The sequence below is a fragment of the Leptodactylus fuscus genome, chromosome 8 (genome assembly GCF_031893055.1).
Source record: "Leptodactylus fuscus isolate aLepFus1 chromosome 8, aLepFus1.hap2, whole genome shotgun sequence".
NCBI classification, from domain to species: domain Eukaryota; kingdom Metazoa; phylum Chordata; class Amphibia; order Anura; family Leptodactylidae; genus Leptodactylus; species Leptodactylus fuscus.
This window is the reverse complement of record NC_134272.1, coordinates 27825578-27841432: the sequence shown is the minus strand read 5'-3', so window position 1 is coordinate 27841432 and position 15855 is coordinate 27825578. Positions and strand designations below refer to the sequence as shown.

At 42.8% G+C, this 15855-nt stretch overlaps 1 protein-coding gene across 2 annotated transcripts in view; it reads left to right on the top strand.

Annotated features, from left to right (window-relative positions):
- The window catches only part of ARMC8 (armadillo repeat containing 8), a 67058-nt gene that overhangs the window by 13431 nt on the left and 37772 nt on the right, over positions 1–15855 (top strand). For both annotated transcript variants that reach the window (XM_075284949.1, XM_075284948.1), the window contains exons 2-11: positions 374–450; positions 2503–2574; positions 4397–4539; positions 4638–4735; positions 7162–7254; positions 7369–7449; positions 9143–9218; positions 10847–10937; positions 13184–13244; positions 13700–13900. In XM_075284949.1, the coding sequence (XP_075141050.1) occupies positions 374–450; positions 2503–2574; positions 4397–4539; positions 4638–4735; positions 7162–7254; positions 7369–7449; positions 9143–9218; positions 10847–10937; positions 13184–13244; positions 13700–13900 (993 nt within the window). The remainder of the gene's footprint in view (positions 1–373; positions 451–2502; positions 2575–4396; positions 4540–4637; positions 4736–7161; positions 7255–7368; positions 7450–9142; positions 9219–10846; positions 10938–13183; positions 13245–13699; positions 13901–15855) is intronic.

The following is a 15855-nucleotide window of genomic DNA, read 5'->3' as shown; positions in this document are numbered from 1 at the left end:
CATGCGAATGGATCCTAAGAGTTACACTGCCCAATAGTAGTATCTGACCGCCTCTTTATAGTGCGGTGTGAGAAGCACTGTTATGCCCTCTTGTGGTAGGGTCCAGTGTATTACACCTGTAATCACTTATTTGCTTGAGACAGAATTGCGTGACAAGTTGTTCAGCAATGTGAACGTTTCTGTTTGGTTATATGGTGTGCGTTATGGGTGTATACAGTGTGTGTGTATATGTAATACACACACACTATCTGGATAAATATTGTTCTATATGTACCGGTAACTAATATCGTAGCCAGATATTGAATCCTGCATATAATGGGTAACGTATCTATATGGGACTCTGTAACTGATTTCTATTTTTCGTTACTTTCAGGAAGTCACAGCTAGCAGTCGACACTATGTGGACAGACTCTTTGATCCTGATCCGCAGAAAGTTCTACAGGGAGTTATGTAAGTAGGTCCTTTCACTCTGAGTTGTTTCTGTTACTCGATTTATTCATTTTTGGAAAACTCCTTTATGTTTCTAAAATCTATTTAAGGATAGCTGCACGTGACCGTTTCTCCCGTGACACTTGTTCCGTGTGTTACCGGCTGGATCTTTATGCTGGGAGTGAGACTCCTGCATCCTAGTTATCTTTATGGTAGGAGTCCATATCTCCCAGCGACATGCTGTCCTCTACCAATTACAGTATGTAGCTGGAGGGCAGGGACTCGTAGCATCATAGATAACCATACTGCTAAGAGTCCCGCTCCCAGCATGAAGTTCAAACCAGTAAATCTGTCTAACACACGGACTGAGTTTTCATAGCTGAAACTCTCTGTCATGTGCAGCTAGCCTAAAGTTCACACAGGGATTTTTGGATCTGATTTTGATGCGGATTTTGATCCCAGCTAGCCGTGACTGGATGCCAGTGCAGTGTACCAGCATCCAGTCGCATCTTTCTGCTCCAGAGTAGGCCCAAATGAATGGGCCTAGTCAGGAGGGGATTGTCGCACCACGGGCGCTGCGGCGGATTCCGTAGCAAGAAAGGGCAACTTGCTGCTTTTTCAGCGAGTGGTAAATAAAAACGCTTGCGGAAAAAAGATGTGAACTGGATTCTGTGGCGGTTTCCACATCAAAAATCCCTTTGTGAACCTACCCTTAGGCTAAAGCCCCCACGGGCTGTAATCGCAGCGCTTAAGCGCTGCGGAATGAACCGCTGCGTGAATGCATTGCAGTTCTTTCCGCAGCGCTTTTAAGAGAAAGTTCAGAATTTTCCTCTGCAGACTTTCTCTCTTACTATTATATCTATGGGAAAGCTCCCAATTATATCCGTAGATATAATTGAAATGCTGCGATTTGCAAAGCGTGTCCGCACTGCGTTTTTTTTCCGCAAAGTGGGCATGGGATTCGCATGAATCCCATACCCTTTGCTTGCACTGTACAACGCCGTGATTTTTTCCCGCAGCATCTCCGCTGCGGGCAAATTGCGGCGTTTATGTCCCGTGGGGCCCCGGCCTTAGGGTGCATTCACACTGAGTAAAGGCTAGCTTATTCTGAACGTAAAACACGTTCAGAATAAGCGGCGTCTAAAGCAGCTCCATTCATTTCTATGGGAGCGGGGATACGAGCGCTCCCCCATAGAAATGAATGGGCTGCTTCTTTCACTCCGTGCAGTCCCATTGAAGTGAATGGGGAGTGCCGGCGTGTACGCTCCGGCATGAGCAGAGCTTGCCGTATACGCCGGCACTCCCCATTCACTTCAATGGGACTGCACGGAGTGAAAGAAGCAGCCCATTCATTTCTATGGGGGAGCGCTCGTATCCCCGCTCCCATAGAAATGAATGGAGCTGCTTTAGACGCCGCTTATTCTGAACGTGTTTTACGTTCAGAATAAGCTAGCGTTTACTCAGTGTGAATGCACCCTTAGGGTGCATGCACATTACGTAACGCCGGGCGTGTATGAGAGCCGTACACGCCGGCATTACAGCAGGGCTGCCGAGCACTTCCCATTCACTTCAATGGGAGCGCTCGTAAACGCCGCTGTTACGAGCGCTCCCATTGAAGTGAATGGGAAGTGTTCGGCAGTCTGCCGTAATGCTGGCGTGTACGGCTCTCATACACGCCCGGCGTTACGTAGTGTGCATGCACCCTTACATAGGATTTTGGAGGGGAATTTGAGGAGGTCTTCTGAAACCCATGGTGGATCCTTCAGTTTGCCTAGCCTCAGACACAATCGGGTTAATCAGCATCAGCTCGGGCTATGGGTTCTGCGTCTAAATCGTTCATGGAATCTGCAGCAATATCACAGGACAATGTTTTCACTGCATTGAAAAAAAAAGACAGTCACTGCTCAAAATCCGCTCCAGATTCCTCAGGGTGAACCTAACCTAATAGAAATAATTGTGTTATTTTGGTTTCTACCTGTTTTTAGAAACATGTGGTTGCTTTCTTCCCATTGTGTAAAATGTAATCTCGTCTACACGTGAAATCTAAATTTTCTTTTTCTTTTGAATTTCCAGAGATATGAAAAATGCAGTTATTGGAAATAACAAGCAAAAAGCCAACTTAATAGTTTTGGGTGCGGTGCCAAGGTACAAGCAGTTTTTTTTTTTTTTCTCTCCGTGCCCACACTGCCTGGCAGCCTGCCTATAAAGTTGGAGCTGGCTGACTGTTTGGCAGTCTCAATGGTATTTATTATTATGAGACAATGTTGCTTCTAGGAGTAAGATGTAGAAGCTCAGGCTATTCCTCGAATAAAGATATCTTTGTATTAAGACATCTTTATTTTTTTTCTTTTCAGGAAAAAAACAAGACATGCCTTTTGTCTGCTACCATCATCCTCGATTTATTTATTTTTTTCTCTATAGGGAAATGTTGAGGTGACGTCCCACTTTGCTGCGGAGTCTTAAAAGTGTTTTTTCCATTTATTACATTAATCTCTTGTCTAGAGGAAATGGGATAAATCATCCGCTAGGGATTGCAGCGATCACAAGAACAGGGGCTCTCAAATGCCCCATGTGAATTGAGAATCTACATAGTGGATTTGGCAAAAACGATGCAGAAAAACCGCTAGCGGTTTTTTTCAAGGTCCATACACTGTGCTGGAGGAGAAAAAGGACAAACTAGAAAAGCCTTAAAAAATGCTCCAAAAACTGCTTCAAAAAACCATTTCCTAATTCCTTAAACATATTTTTTTGCTTGCTAAAAACTGAATGTATCCTACGGGCTAGTTCACACGGGGTTCTGCGTGTACACCTTCAGTTGCGCTGCCGCAACAGGATGCCGGTGCAGTGCACTGGCATCCCGTTGCAGCATTCCGCAATGGATTAGACCCAAATGAATGGTCTGGAGCTTGACGCCGTGACTGATTCAGCCGCGGAATATAGGGTTCAGTGGGAGCAGTGGATTTTGAGCCAGATTCTGCGTCAGAATCTGCTGCCAACTTGCCCTGTGTGCATTAGCTCTAAGGTTGCATTCACTCGGAGGAAAATGGTGAGGAATTTGCTGTAGAATTTCAGTCCTGAAAAAAAGCCTCCCATCGACTTCAATGGGTTCCTTTTTCTGCTAGCAAATGGTGAGGAATTGGGTGTGGAATTTCAGCGCTGAGGAAAAAAAAAAAGGAACCCATTGAAATCAATGGGAGGCTTTTTTCTTGTTTGTTTTCAGCGCTGAAATTCCACACCCAATTCCTCACCATTTTCCTCTGTGTGAATGGACCCCTAAGGGCCCCTTCACATGGCGTAAGCATGCCGCTCATTTAGACAAGTGTACACGTGTCCGAGCGTGTGAAGGGGCCCAGAGCCAACGTATCCTTTGTCGATCTTATCCATCCCATGATTTTATTTGCCTTGGCAACAGCTGCCTGGAACAGGTTGCTTAAATTAAAGGGAAAGAACAGGGCAGTGCAGACAGCATGTTATATGTATAGATCAGGAGGAGGGAGTAGACTGATATATAGTGTTGTGGTTTTGTTTGTTTGTTTTTTTTGGGGGGGGATTTTATTCATTTATATCTTTGCAGTAAAATCTGCAAAAAGTGTAATTCTGCTTTTTAAACCCTGTACAAGGTCATTAATAAAAAATATTAAAAAGAAGAGGAGCTGATACTGACCCTAGTGCTACCCCAGCGGTAACAGTCGCCCACCCTGGCTATGTTCCCTCATCCAGTTAGACATATGTTCCCTTAGTCTCTACATTATGTACCAACCGCTTACTCCACATACACAAGGTCTCCTCCGGGCCTAGTCTTGAACCCGTCTCCTCTTAGAAGAAGGACAGGTTGCCTGAAGCCGATCATTTACAATAAACAAATCACTTATTGCTTATTGTGGGAGATGTGAATATTTTATTGATCTGTATCTTATTTGCTCATTACAGTACACTGTGTAGTCTGACATCTTGATCTCTTTGACAGGTTATTATATTTACTTCAGCAAGAGACTTCAAGCGTAGAACTGAAGACAGAATGTGCTGTGGTCCTGGGCAGCTTGTCTATGGGCACAGAGAACAACGTGAAATCCCTGCTAGACTGCCACATAATCCCAGCCCTGCTGCAAGGTATTGGTGACCTTACTGTGCAGCTCTCCAGCCTCATAGGCTGTACCGACCTGCCAGGCATTGCTCATTCTGACAGACCCATTACTCTGCATTTTCAGGCTTACTGTCAGCAGACATCCGATTCATTGAAGCTTGTTTGCGATGTCTCCGTACAATTTTCACCAGCCCTGTCACTCCAGTGGAACTCTTGTATACAGTAAGAGCTTCCCTTTTCACTGATAAAATACCAACATGGCTGAAATGACGTGCAAATGTCAGTAGGAATTGTGAATATTTTTTTTACTTTATTTTTTTTTATAGAACAATTTTTAAGAACAGACAGGAATGTTTTAAAGGGGTTTTCTAGGATTTACATACTGATCTCATTAACAAATAATTGTTGGGGTTTGACATCTGGGAGTATAAAACCGCAGTGTAAACACAACTTTTATTCGCCACCGCTTGTCTATAGAATCGTAAACGGGTTACAGGCAAACTGGAAAACCTAGCGGAAGCCAGGGTTGGGGTAACATTAAAAAAACTAAAACCATAGTCGGTGATCATGTCTTGTGACCACTACTGAGGCTAGGCTTCACTTTGGGCCCGGCCAGTGTTGGCATGTAAAGGAACCTGAATATTATTTTACTGCATCTCTGGCCTTCCTGTATTTTCATGTTTGCCACAGAAACCTCTTTAACTACTTAAAGGGATCCTATCATTGGATACCCTTTTTTCTATCTAACACCTAGGAATAGCCTTAAGAAAGGCTATTCTTTTCCTACCTTTAGATGTCGTCTTCTCTGCGCCGCCGTTTGGTAGAAATCTGGGTTTTCTTCGATATGAAAATGAGTTCTCTTGCAGCATTTGGGGCGGTTCCCAATGCTGCAAGAGAAATCTCCAGAGACTCCTCCATCTTCTTCTGGAACGCCCTCTCCTTGTGTCTTCTTCCGTCCCAGGTTTCAATTTTCTAGGCCTCGGGCAGAGCTGACTGCGCATGCCTGGGCCACAAGAAAATGGCCGCTTACACTGTAAGCTGGTGACATCTAAAGGTAGAAGAATAGCCTTTCTTAAGGCTATTCCTACGAATTATTGAGGGGGGAAAAAGGGTATCCAATGATAGGACCCCTTCTATGCTTCTACTATGTCTGTGAGGTTGGTTTCTCACACATCATTTATAGGAAAAAAAAAATTCTGCAAAAAATGCTTGGGTCTAATGTTAGCTATTAATCGATAATTACATTGAAGGCTGTGTTTGTAGTACATTTTATAAGAGTGGGGTTTTGTTCCTGCAGAAAAGTGTATTGTGTAGTGTATGTGTATTGTGTGTGGGTTTTCTACAGGGAATTTCACATTAAAAATGTTATTCAAAAATGAAAGTATAAATGATTTTTACTGTAAAAAAATGCATTATAAAAAAAACCCTTATATTTCAAAAGAAAAACTCCATGCTAAAAGTGTGCAAGGGAGTGTTGAGCTACATTCACATGGCGATTATTTCTTATTATAGTGTTTTGCTTTGGTGTTTGTTTTTTTTTTTTTTTTTTTTTTCTGGGAAAACAGTGGATTTTCCAAAATTCAGCTGCAGCCAAATCCAGGAGGGGAGGGGAGACAGTGAGCCTTGCATGTGCAATAGAGAAGCTACGTCTGCATCCGTTGCTCCTGATATTCCTGTCATTTCCAGGACTGCGTTATGCATCTCTTCTGGTAGAAGGGCGAAGTCCTGGCTCTGACGTAGTACCTCTAACTAGGCCAGGTCATATATCAATATCAGCGATAGATGGATGGATAGAAATCTCTGTTCTATTTCCAGCTTTTCAGCAGGTGTCTTAACTTGCATGTGGAGCTGCCTGTAAAACCCTCCTCTTGTAGTAAGAATATAAGGGGGATATAACATTTCCTTGAAGAAGATTCCTGCCATGGGGTTGGGGTTTTAGTGGTTTCCCCCCCCCCCCCCCCCTCCTTGCATTGTATCAGGAGGGGAGGGGGCCGTTCCTCACCACTCTCACAGTACAGAACAATAGACACTACTGTGAGGAAGGGTGTAACTGACTGTCAGAAATACTCTTCTGACAGTGAATGGCTACGGTACCGGCACCGATAGCTCTTCACCGGGGACTCAGATCGGGAAAGTCGATGTCTGCTTTCTAACAGTATATAAAACCGCATGTGCCTGAGGAGGTGAAAGGTCTTCTTTAAAATCCAAGTGGCCTACGTGTTTTGATCGACTTGGATGAACTATTTTATGTGGCCTAAATAAAGCTATTGGCTTTTTATTCCTGAGCACTGGATGTCGTCCATTTCTAAAGATGAGTTAACAGGTTCTTAGTTGACTAAAGCCATGTCCTTACATTAAGGAGCTGTCCAGCTTCGTCTGCCTATATTTTGTGAGAACAGAGGGGCACATCATGCTACATACAGTACACAGCTTAGCCCATTCAATCGAACAGAGCTTGAACTTGTATGTGCGGCCTGTGCTGACCTGGTTGATGGGTGTGTTACATAGATGGCCAGTCCTGCACATAGATCAGAAAGTAGTAGATGACCTGGACAACTTATTGTTTCTGGAATTGTTCCTGCTTATGTTCTACATCCTCTGATTCACCAGTGCATCTTTAAACCCTTAAACTTTTCCCCTTCTCCTAGGACGCTACTGTTATCCCACACCTTATGTTGTTACTCAGCAGATCCCTCCACTCACAGGAATACATCTGCCAGATCTTCGCTCACTGCTGCAAAGTAATTTCCGATTTCATTCCTCATTTTCTTGTTTATATCAATGAACACTATCATGCATTGCAATGAATTGCTTGGGCGCAGTGTTGGCTTAGTACCTTGTCTTGTCTTTTGCAGGCTCCAGATCATCAGACCATTTTGTTTAATCATGGTGTGGTCCAAAATATTGCACATTTGCTTACATCTGTCTCGTATAAAGTAAGTTAATGGCTTTTATTCATTGCAGTTTCCAAGAATGACAACTTAATAATTTCACTGGTGCTTGACATATACTTAGAAGTGTAAAGTATGAAGTTTGTTTTGGCTCGCGGTAGACTTAAGTTTTAAGTTTTCACAAATTAGGTGGTGGCCCCTGTTACATGTAAATCGGCTCATCTCATGAATACAACGGGGCTGTGTACTCTGCAATGATAATAAAGCAGATTTCTTTAATGGTATATATTGCAAAGTTTCTTATATTCAGCTGTACTAGTCACTTATGGAAAATGTACATTGCGCAGCATAATGAATGCAACTGCAAAGAATGGCGTAGCTCTCTGGGGGAATGGATTAGCCTTCTGCTTCATCTTATGTTCCCAAGTGCTTATTCACACCACAGGGTTCTCCAGCCATGTGCTAACCATTGTATTAAGGAGGACCTTTCACCATCTGGGGCACATGCGGTGTAATAACACCGCTAGAAAGCCGACAGTGCCCTGAATTCATCGGCTTTCCCGTTCTGTGTCCCCGGTGAAGAGCTATTGGTGCCGGTACCGTAGCTCTTCACTGTCAGAAGGTCGTTTCTGACAGTCAGTCAGAAACACCCTTCCTCACAGCATCATCTATTGTGCTGTACTGTGAGACCGGGGAGGAACGCCCCCTCCCCTCCTGATAATACTCGTCCATAGACCAGTACTGGGGGGGGGGGGGTGCTGAGCGGTGAGGAACGCCCCCTCTCACAGTACACTACAATAGACACTACTGAGGAAGGGCGTTCCTGACTGACTGTCAGAAACACCTTTCTGACGGTGAAGAGCTACAGTACCGGTACTAATAGCTCTTCACCGGGGGCACAGAACGGGAAAGCCGAAACTGTGCTGAATTCAGCACACTGTCAGCTTTCTAGTGGTGTGTTAAACCGTATGTGCGCAAATGGTGAAAGGTCCTCTTTAGCAGCCTGCACCTAGCCCCATAGACTTAAACAGAGCTTTTCATATGACCATTGTCGCAATGGACTGTGAAACTGATCTGCGAAAAATTAGAACTTCAGCCTATGAAGGGTCCGTGAAAACTGATGACCCTTGGGTGTGAGAAATGTACTTTTACTACTTAGCGGGTGAGTTACATCTAACATAGAAGTCCAGGGATAGAGGATGAGGAGGAAGAGACTGCTGGAAAAGACACAAATACCATTAAGCTCTGCTACACTGTGAGTGAGAGAACTCTTGTAACTCCATTATATCTAGAAAGATGACCATAACCACTGCTCAGAATGTGGAAGCAAATCATTTAACAAGCCCAGCCACATCCTCCTCCTCCTCCATCCCTCTCCATAGACTTTTTTTTGTTTAAGGAAACATTTCTGAGATCACAAAGCTTCTTCTGTTCAATTCCTTTATGAAAAGCTGTTCTATAGTTGAATGTGCACCGTCATGTATTCTCAGAGGGCTTTAGCGGTGTGTAGGTTAACCTGATAGACTGCTTTCAGACCACAGTATTTCTATCATTTACAGGTTTTGTTGCAGATTTAAGATTATGATCTGTAGTAGAATAATCCTGATGCGTCTGCATTAATCCAGATAGATTTTTGGACGTACAAACTATTCGGCCAATGATAAATGAATTTGTGTTTAATATAATTCACTTTTTTTTTTTTTTTTTTTTTTTTTTTCTTGCTTGTTCTTCATTCTAGGTACGCATGCAAGCATTAAAGTGTTTTTCAGTTTTAGCATTTGACAATCCCCAGGTATCAATGACCCTTGTAAATGGTAAGTCTTTGTATTGTGTGTTAGATACTAAAATTTCTCTAAGTCTGAGTTCTTTTGTTCTAATAGTGCATTGTTGGATGTGGACTTATTTGTTATAAGCAGTTTGTTCTGTACAGCCAATTTGACAGCATGTTTAAAAGGGGTTTTCTGATCCTTAGGGTAGGTCATAAATATCTGATCGGTGGGAGTCTGACATCCGGAACCCCACAGATCAGCTCCTGACAGGGTCAGCAACTTTCTGGTAAGTGTTGCTCACTTCCGCTTCACAGGCCATGTGTAAAAATAAGCCTCCTGCTTGATCTCGCCAAGGCTTCAGCTGCAGACTGTGACACTTGGCTGGCTAGGCCCATTCATCTGGGGCCAATCAGAAGTGAAAAGCTGCAGCGAGAAGCCAGAGGGCCAGAAAATGGCAGATCTTGTTCCTCTTCATTTTCTTCTGTCTAAATGGCCCTTGACCTCTTCTCACTTTTCAGATCTGTGAAGGTCACAATGTTTGGAACTGAGCCCCTTCCGTATATGTCATGCATTTCCTGTATTATACATCTAATGCTTCCCCGGGGGTGATTGACATCAGAACTAGTTACAAATACAGAGATTAATCTTCTAATATTCAGCAGGCAATAGCAAGCATGATATCTTAGCAGTTAGAGAGAGCCGTCATGTTGGCCAGGGAGTAATCGCATATTCAGGTTTCATAGGGGAACGGAGAAGGGGAAAAAAAGGAATGGAAAGTTAAATGACTGTTCTAAAATATATATTAAAAAAAATAACCCAAATATTAGATGTTAGATGAATAGATCAGCAATATTAGAAATTGGATAACCGTTTACATTTCTTAAATCTAATGTCTAGGAAACACTTTCGAATGCAGATTCTTTGGCAATGTGAATGTTTCAATCCTTCTAACTTCTTCTACAAAAATGGCTTTAAAGGGGTATTCCCATGTACATAATCATATCTATATTTGTAGATGTGGGGGGGGGGGGTCTATGACCAGCCACAATAGTAATGTATAGAATCTCCCATAAAATAGTGGGGAAAAAAAAAGCTTTAAAAAAATAAAATTTCTAGATCCCTCCTTTCTCTAGAATACATATAAAAGTAGAAAATGACTGTGAAACACAAACACATTAGGTGTCCCTGTGTCTGACAGTGCCCGGTCTACTGAATATAGGGGATCTGCAGTGCTCCTGTTCCGTTGGGAAGGGGTTAATAGGAGCATTGCAGATACCCTATAGTCAGCCAGGCTGAATTCCAAGTGGGGGAAAAAAAAAAAAGCAGTCCTCCAGCTCAGGGAAGGGGCAGACAGACAACCAAAATACCCCCTCCCCTTCGCCAGCATCTACTGCACCCAAAAATTCCGACCATTTTATTTTTTGAAATTCTCCAGTAGCTGCTGCATTCCCCCCCCCCCCCCCCCCCCTCTCGGCTTATACTCGAGTCCATAAGTTTTCCCAGTTTTTTTTTTTGTGGGAAAATTAGGGGCCTCGGCTTATATTTGGGTCGGCTTGTACTCGAGCATATACGGTATCTACAAACTTAAAAATGGTTATGTACATGGGAATACCCCGTTAATGACATTGAGTGAGTGGTTACATAAATAACAATTCGCCCTTGTTTTATTGTAGTATTGGTTGATGGGGAGCTATTGCCACAGATTTTTGTGAAGATGTTACAGCGTGACAAACCTATTGAGATGCAACTAACAGCTGCAAAATGGTAATAATGCTAGACCTACGTAACTATTCTTCTCATTGTGTGTACCGAAAGGAAAAGCTGTTTTCCAGGGGAAAACTTTATTATTGCTGTTTGGGTTCGTTGTGTAAAAAATTGGTAGAATATGTGGTAAAGCATTATTCACCTGTTAAATCCCTCAACACTTCTGCTCTGATGCGCCTTTGCCCTTGATAGTCTAATTGACTTTGTTGCAGAAATGATATATGCACGGTATCTATGGTATATCCATTTCTTGCCCTCAGGGGTCTTGTTTCGCCCATGGAAACATGGCTGCTAATGATTGATACTTAGTGGTATTGTGAATCAACACTGCAGTCAAATAAACCAGCAGGGGCCAGAAGAGTGTCATAGCAGGGGCAGCAGGTGATCCAATTGGTGGATAATGTGTGTTTTGTGTTTGGTTTTTTTTGTTTTGTTTTTTCCCCCACATTTTGTTCTCTCCTCATGTTTTTGGACAACCCCTTTTAAATGTATTGCTATGCCCATGTAGTGGAATTAAAGGGGTCATCCAGTGCTGCTGGCACTAGAGAATACCTCACCAACTACAGTTTAGGTCAATCATAGACCTTAACCACTTCTGGGACTGCCCATAGAGTATTTATATCCGGAAAGTGGTTGTCTTGTTCTGACAGGACGTATCGGTACGAGATTGTGCAGCTGCTGGTACTGGGAGCCATCTGTAACTTCAGTAGGAGCTCCCAGAGAGAAGGCAGGGAAGGTTTATTACCTTTATTACCTGCCTTTTTGATCGCTGTGTATACATCACTCAATGAGCGCTGTATACACAGCTATGCGCGCCGCCACGATGGGATTGCCCTCTGACCTGGCAGTCACGTGATCCGCCGGGATCAGCGTCTTATAAGAGCTGCTGGGTCCTACAGGCCCCAGATCAGCTCTAAGTCTAAAGAACAGCGTGCAGGAAGCTGTATTCCTCCTGCAACTAGGGCTAAATGTACAAGCCCCAGCTGCTGGAGAAATCAGCCTCCCTAACAAAGAAAAGTGATCAGATGTCCCCAATTGTCTCTTATGACCTTATGGGGACACAATCTCAAAAAAAAAAAAAAAAAAAAAGCCAATAAAACAAAATTTTTAAAAATACGTACAAAATTAAAATAATGGAGAGGAAAAACTATTTTATAAAGTTTTGCAGTGGCACTTTATTATATTAATAAAAATAACTTAAAAAAGTGAAAACCACAACCCTCCTATTTTGTTTATATTTTCCCGGATATAAAAAAAACAAAAACAAAACACATTTAAAAATAACCTAAAAATAAAGCCCTATGTGTCCCCGAAAAAGATGCAAAAAATTAGTTGAATGAGACATAGGAGAAAAATGTTACTGCCCTCAAAACTGCACATACAAAAAAAAACGTGTCTTGTGCTGGAGCACAAATTATCCCGGTACTGAAGTGGTTAAAGGGGTTGTCCAGGCCTCAATTGATGTGTCGGGTCTAACTCCGCAGAGCACATGTAGGAGCCTCCGTGCGCTGGAAGTTACAGTAGAGGTTGGGGAGTGTATTCAAGTATTAGGAGCATCGCTGATGCTTTCTAGAACCGCAGCTCTGCATTGGACAGGGCTGCTGCTATTACTTGAATAAAAGTAGTGCCGTACATCCTTCCCATCCACCAGCGGTTTTGAACCCCCGCAGATCGCCTACCAATAGGTATGAAATAATCAATTTGATGCCAGACAACCCTTTTAAGGTGTAGTAAGTGATGTCATCTCCTGTAGCGCCAGTTAGAAGAACGAAAGTCACCACCACTTTGTAGTAAGTATAGCTGCTTTTGTTTATGATTCGAGATGAGGGAGTACTATTCGAAACTCCTGTTTCGAATAGCACGCACCCGTAGGAATGAATGGACACGGGGTTAAGTGGCCGGCCGCCGGCAAAGTCGGCGTGCCGGCCGCTTCCATTCATTCCTATGGGTGCAGCTGTTTCGAATAGTACTCGCTCATCTCTATTTATGATCTCACTATCTCTACCCTCATGGTTGGATGGACTCAAATGCACAATCTTGGATTTTCTTTCAAATTCCTTCAACTAATGAGTTTTTCCCGATTAAGACCTAAGCAGACTAACAATATTTATTGATATAAATGTAGATTATTTTAAAAAAATAAAATAAAAAATCCCACAATCCTCATAACTGGAATATATCTTATAAGCCAAGACGCAGAGGATATTGTAAGGTGAATCTTTTTAACAATGACCTTTTTCTTTCAGCTTAACGTACATGTGTAGAGCTGGCTCTATAAGAACAGATGACAACTGTATTGTATTAAAAGTAAGTCATATCGCCTGCTTAATGAGTGTTACTGGCCAGGACAAAGTTGTGATGGGTTAACTGTTAAATGCCGGATTGTTTTGAAACCACAATAGTCGTCCTGCAAAGTTCTTAAAGGGGTTGCTGCACTATGCATATATCTACATAATCTACATGATATGTCATAAATGTCTGACATAGGACCCATCTCTAAAACTGACCGCACTCAAACCCCAGCCTTACACACCCATCCGGGTCATCAGAGGTGCTCCAGAAATGGCTCCCCGTGCTCGGCTGTTTTCAATCACTTGTATGGGTCTTATGGAAACAGAAAATTCTCACTGCAGCAGTAATTCTCTAAACTTTTGTTATTCTACACACTAAAATAGCGACAGGAGCATTTCTATTTCATTTCTATATATGAAATTATTTTTATTGTAAAAGCAACTAAATGAACTCTTTAAAAAATCTTTCAGACTCTTCCCTGTTTGGTACGAATGTGCAGCAAAGAACGTCTTCTGGAGGAGAGAGTGGAAGGAGCAGAGACCCTAGCTTACCTTATTGAGCCTGATGTGGAGCTGCAGCGGATTGCAAGCATTACAGATCATCTAATCTCCATGCTGGCTGACTACTTTAAGTACCCCAGCTCAGTTAGTGCCATCACTGATATTAAGAGGGTGTGTATAGTCCTGGTTTTTAACGCTCTATTGTTATAGTACAAATATACAGTATATATTAGGCAGGTATTGCATCTGCTCCGTTAAGCGCCTCCGTCGCATATTCGGTCAGAAATACTGGACACCACAGTATAGCATGTTGTTCTATTCTTGTCCAGTAGGATGATGGGCCCTGTGCCAAAATGCTGACTGATTCCGTTCAGTAGGGTCCACTGGACAATTTTGGTATCCATCATGTAGCTGATGTGGCACTGCTGGTTTGGATTTGTTCATAATACAACAGTATTTTTACACTTTTATTAATTGTTCACATTAACAACAATTTTTAGGCTTCATGCTCAGAATAGGATGAAGCCAAACCCTATCTATGTTCCCTTTTAAGAAACATGAACATCATCATAGACGGTGGTTGCCACTTTAATAGGTTGGAACACATCAAATAGCAGCGTTTCCCACTTTTTTCTTTTAATGTAGATTGTGATCCCCACATAGAGCTCACAATGTACATTTTTCCCTATCAGTATGCATGGATTTCCATCCCATATTCCAAAAGACAAACACGGGGAGAACATACAAACTCCTTGCAGATGGTTTTATGCACTTGGCAGGATTTGATCACTAGGACTCCAGCGCTGCAAGGCTGCAGTGCTAACCACTGAGGCACCGTGTGGCCCCTAATAGCGTTTCTCACTTCTGTAGATTATTACAACCATGTGGTGCATTTATTTGACTAGACCCCATGTAACACTACACTTCTTCCCTTGTAGCTTCCCAGTGACTACATCTCCAGGGGTGTGACTAGCCAGCCTGGCTGCCATCACCTTCTCAGCTAGATTACTCCATAATTAATATAAAATAGTCTTTATCAAAAGGATTGTTCAGGAATTGCACAAACTATGGAAGGGGTCGAAGCAGATGTAACATAAAAAAAAATAAATAAAAAAATACTCTCCTGTCCTGGGGTGACTGTTGTCCAAAACAGTCCTTTCGGTTGTGCTCTGTGCCTGTCCCCAGAAGGCCTGCACCCCACACGACCATTGAGACCAATCAACAGCCTCAGTAACAGGGACTCGTGTGCATTAGCGTTCCCTCTTCAGCGACAGAGGCGGCTGCTGATTGATCTTAGTGGTGCGTGGGGCTTCAAAGAACTGAAGCACGGCGTGCTACCAAACGGACTGTGGCGGTGGACAATTGAGTGGCAGGTGTGTGTGTTGGGTGTTTTCTCCCTCTCACTCCACCCCCTGTTTTTTAAAAATATGTTATACCTGCCCAGGCCCCCCACACCCACCATGTTTTGTCCAAATCCAGGACAACCCCTTTAAAGTTTTGAAGTCTCCATGTGCACCAACAAATCGTATGTGCAGACTATATATTCAGTTGTGAATTTCTCCTTCCACCCTGATTTACTATATGTAAGTTCTCAAGAAGCAGGAATCTGCAGAATTGGGCAATACACAGGATTTATGTTGTCTGGAAACCTGTTTCTCATAGCCGCTTCTCATAGACACAACTCGTAGGACATTTGTAGTTGAAATTATTTTACTTATTTATAAGCTGTATAGTTGTAATAAAAAAAATTAAAGTAGCTGTACAGTAGTCCGAAAAATCTGGCCAAATTGAGGAAAAGTTATTCTTACCCATTTCATCCCCCGTTGCTCTGGTACTCTGCGCCTGACTTTTACTTGACTACAGCGATGCGTCCCTCTCACGTACTCATTGCCTTCGCTCCCTGGCCTCCGCAGCGTACTGCACAAGACAATGGGGAAATGAAACTGGGCAATATATTGTGTTAATGTGTCAGAATTCCTGACTTTGACCAGATTTTTCGTTAACCTATTGATGTCCCAAGCGATTTTACTACAACATTAGAGGAGGTCATTCTAAGATTTTCACCTCGGGGTTGCTGAAATTACATGTGTGTGTTATTCCTATCTTCAGAGCAGTCCGCCAAATAA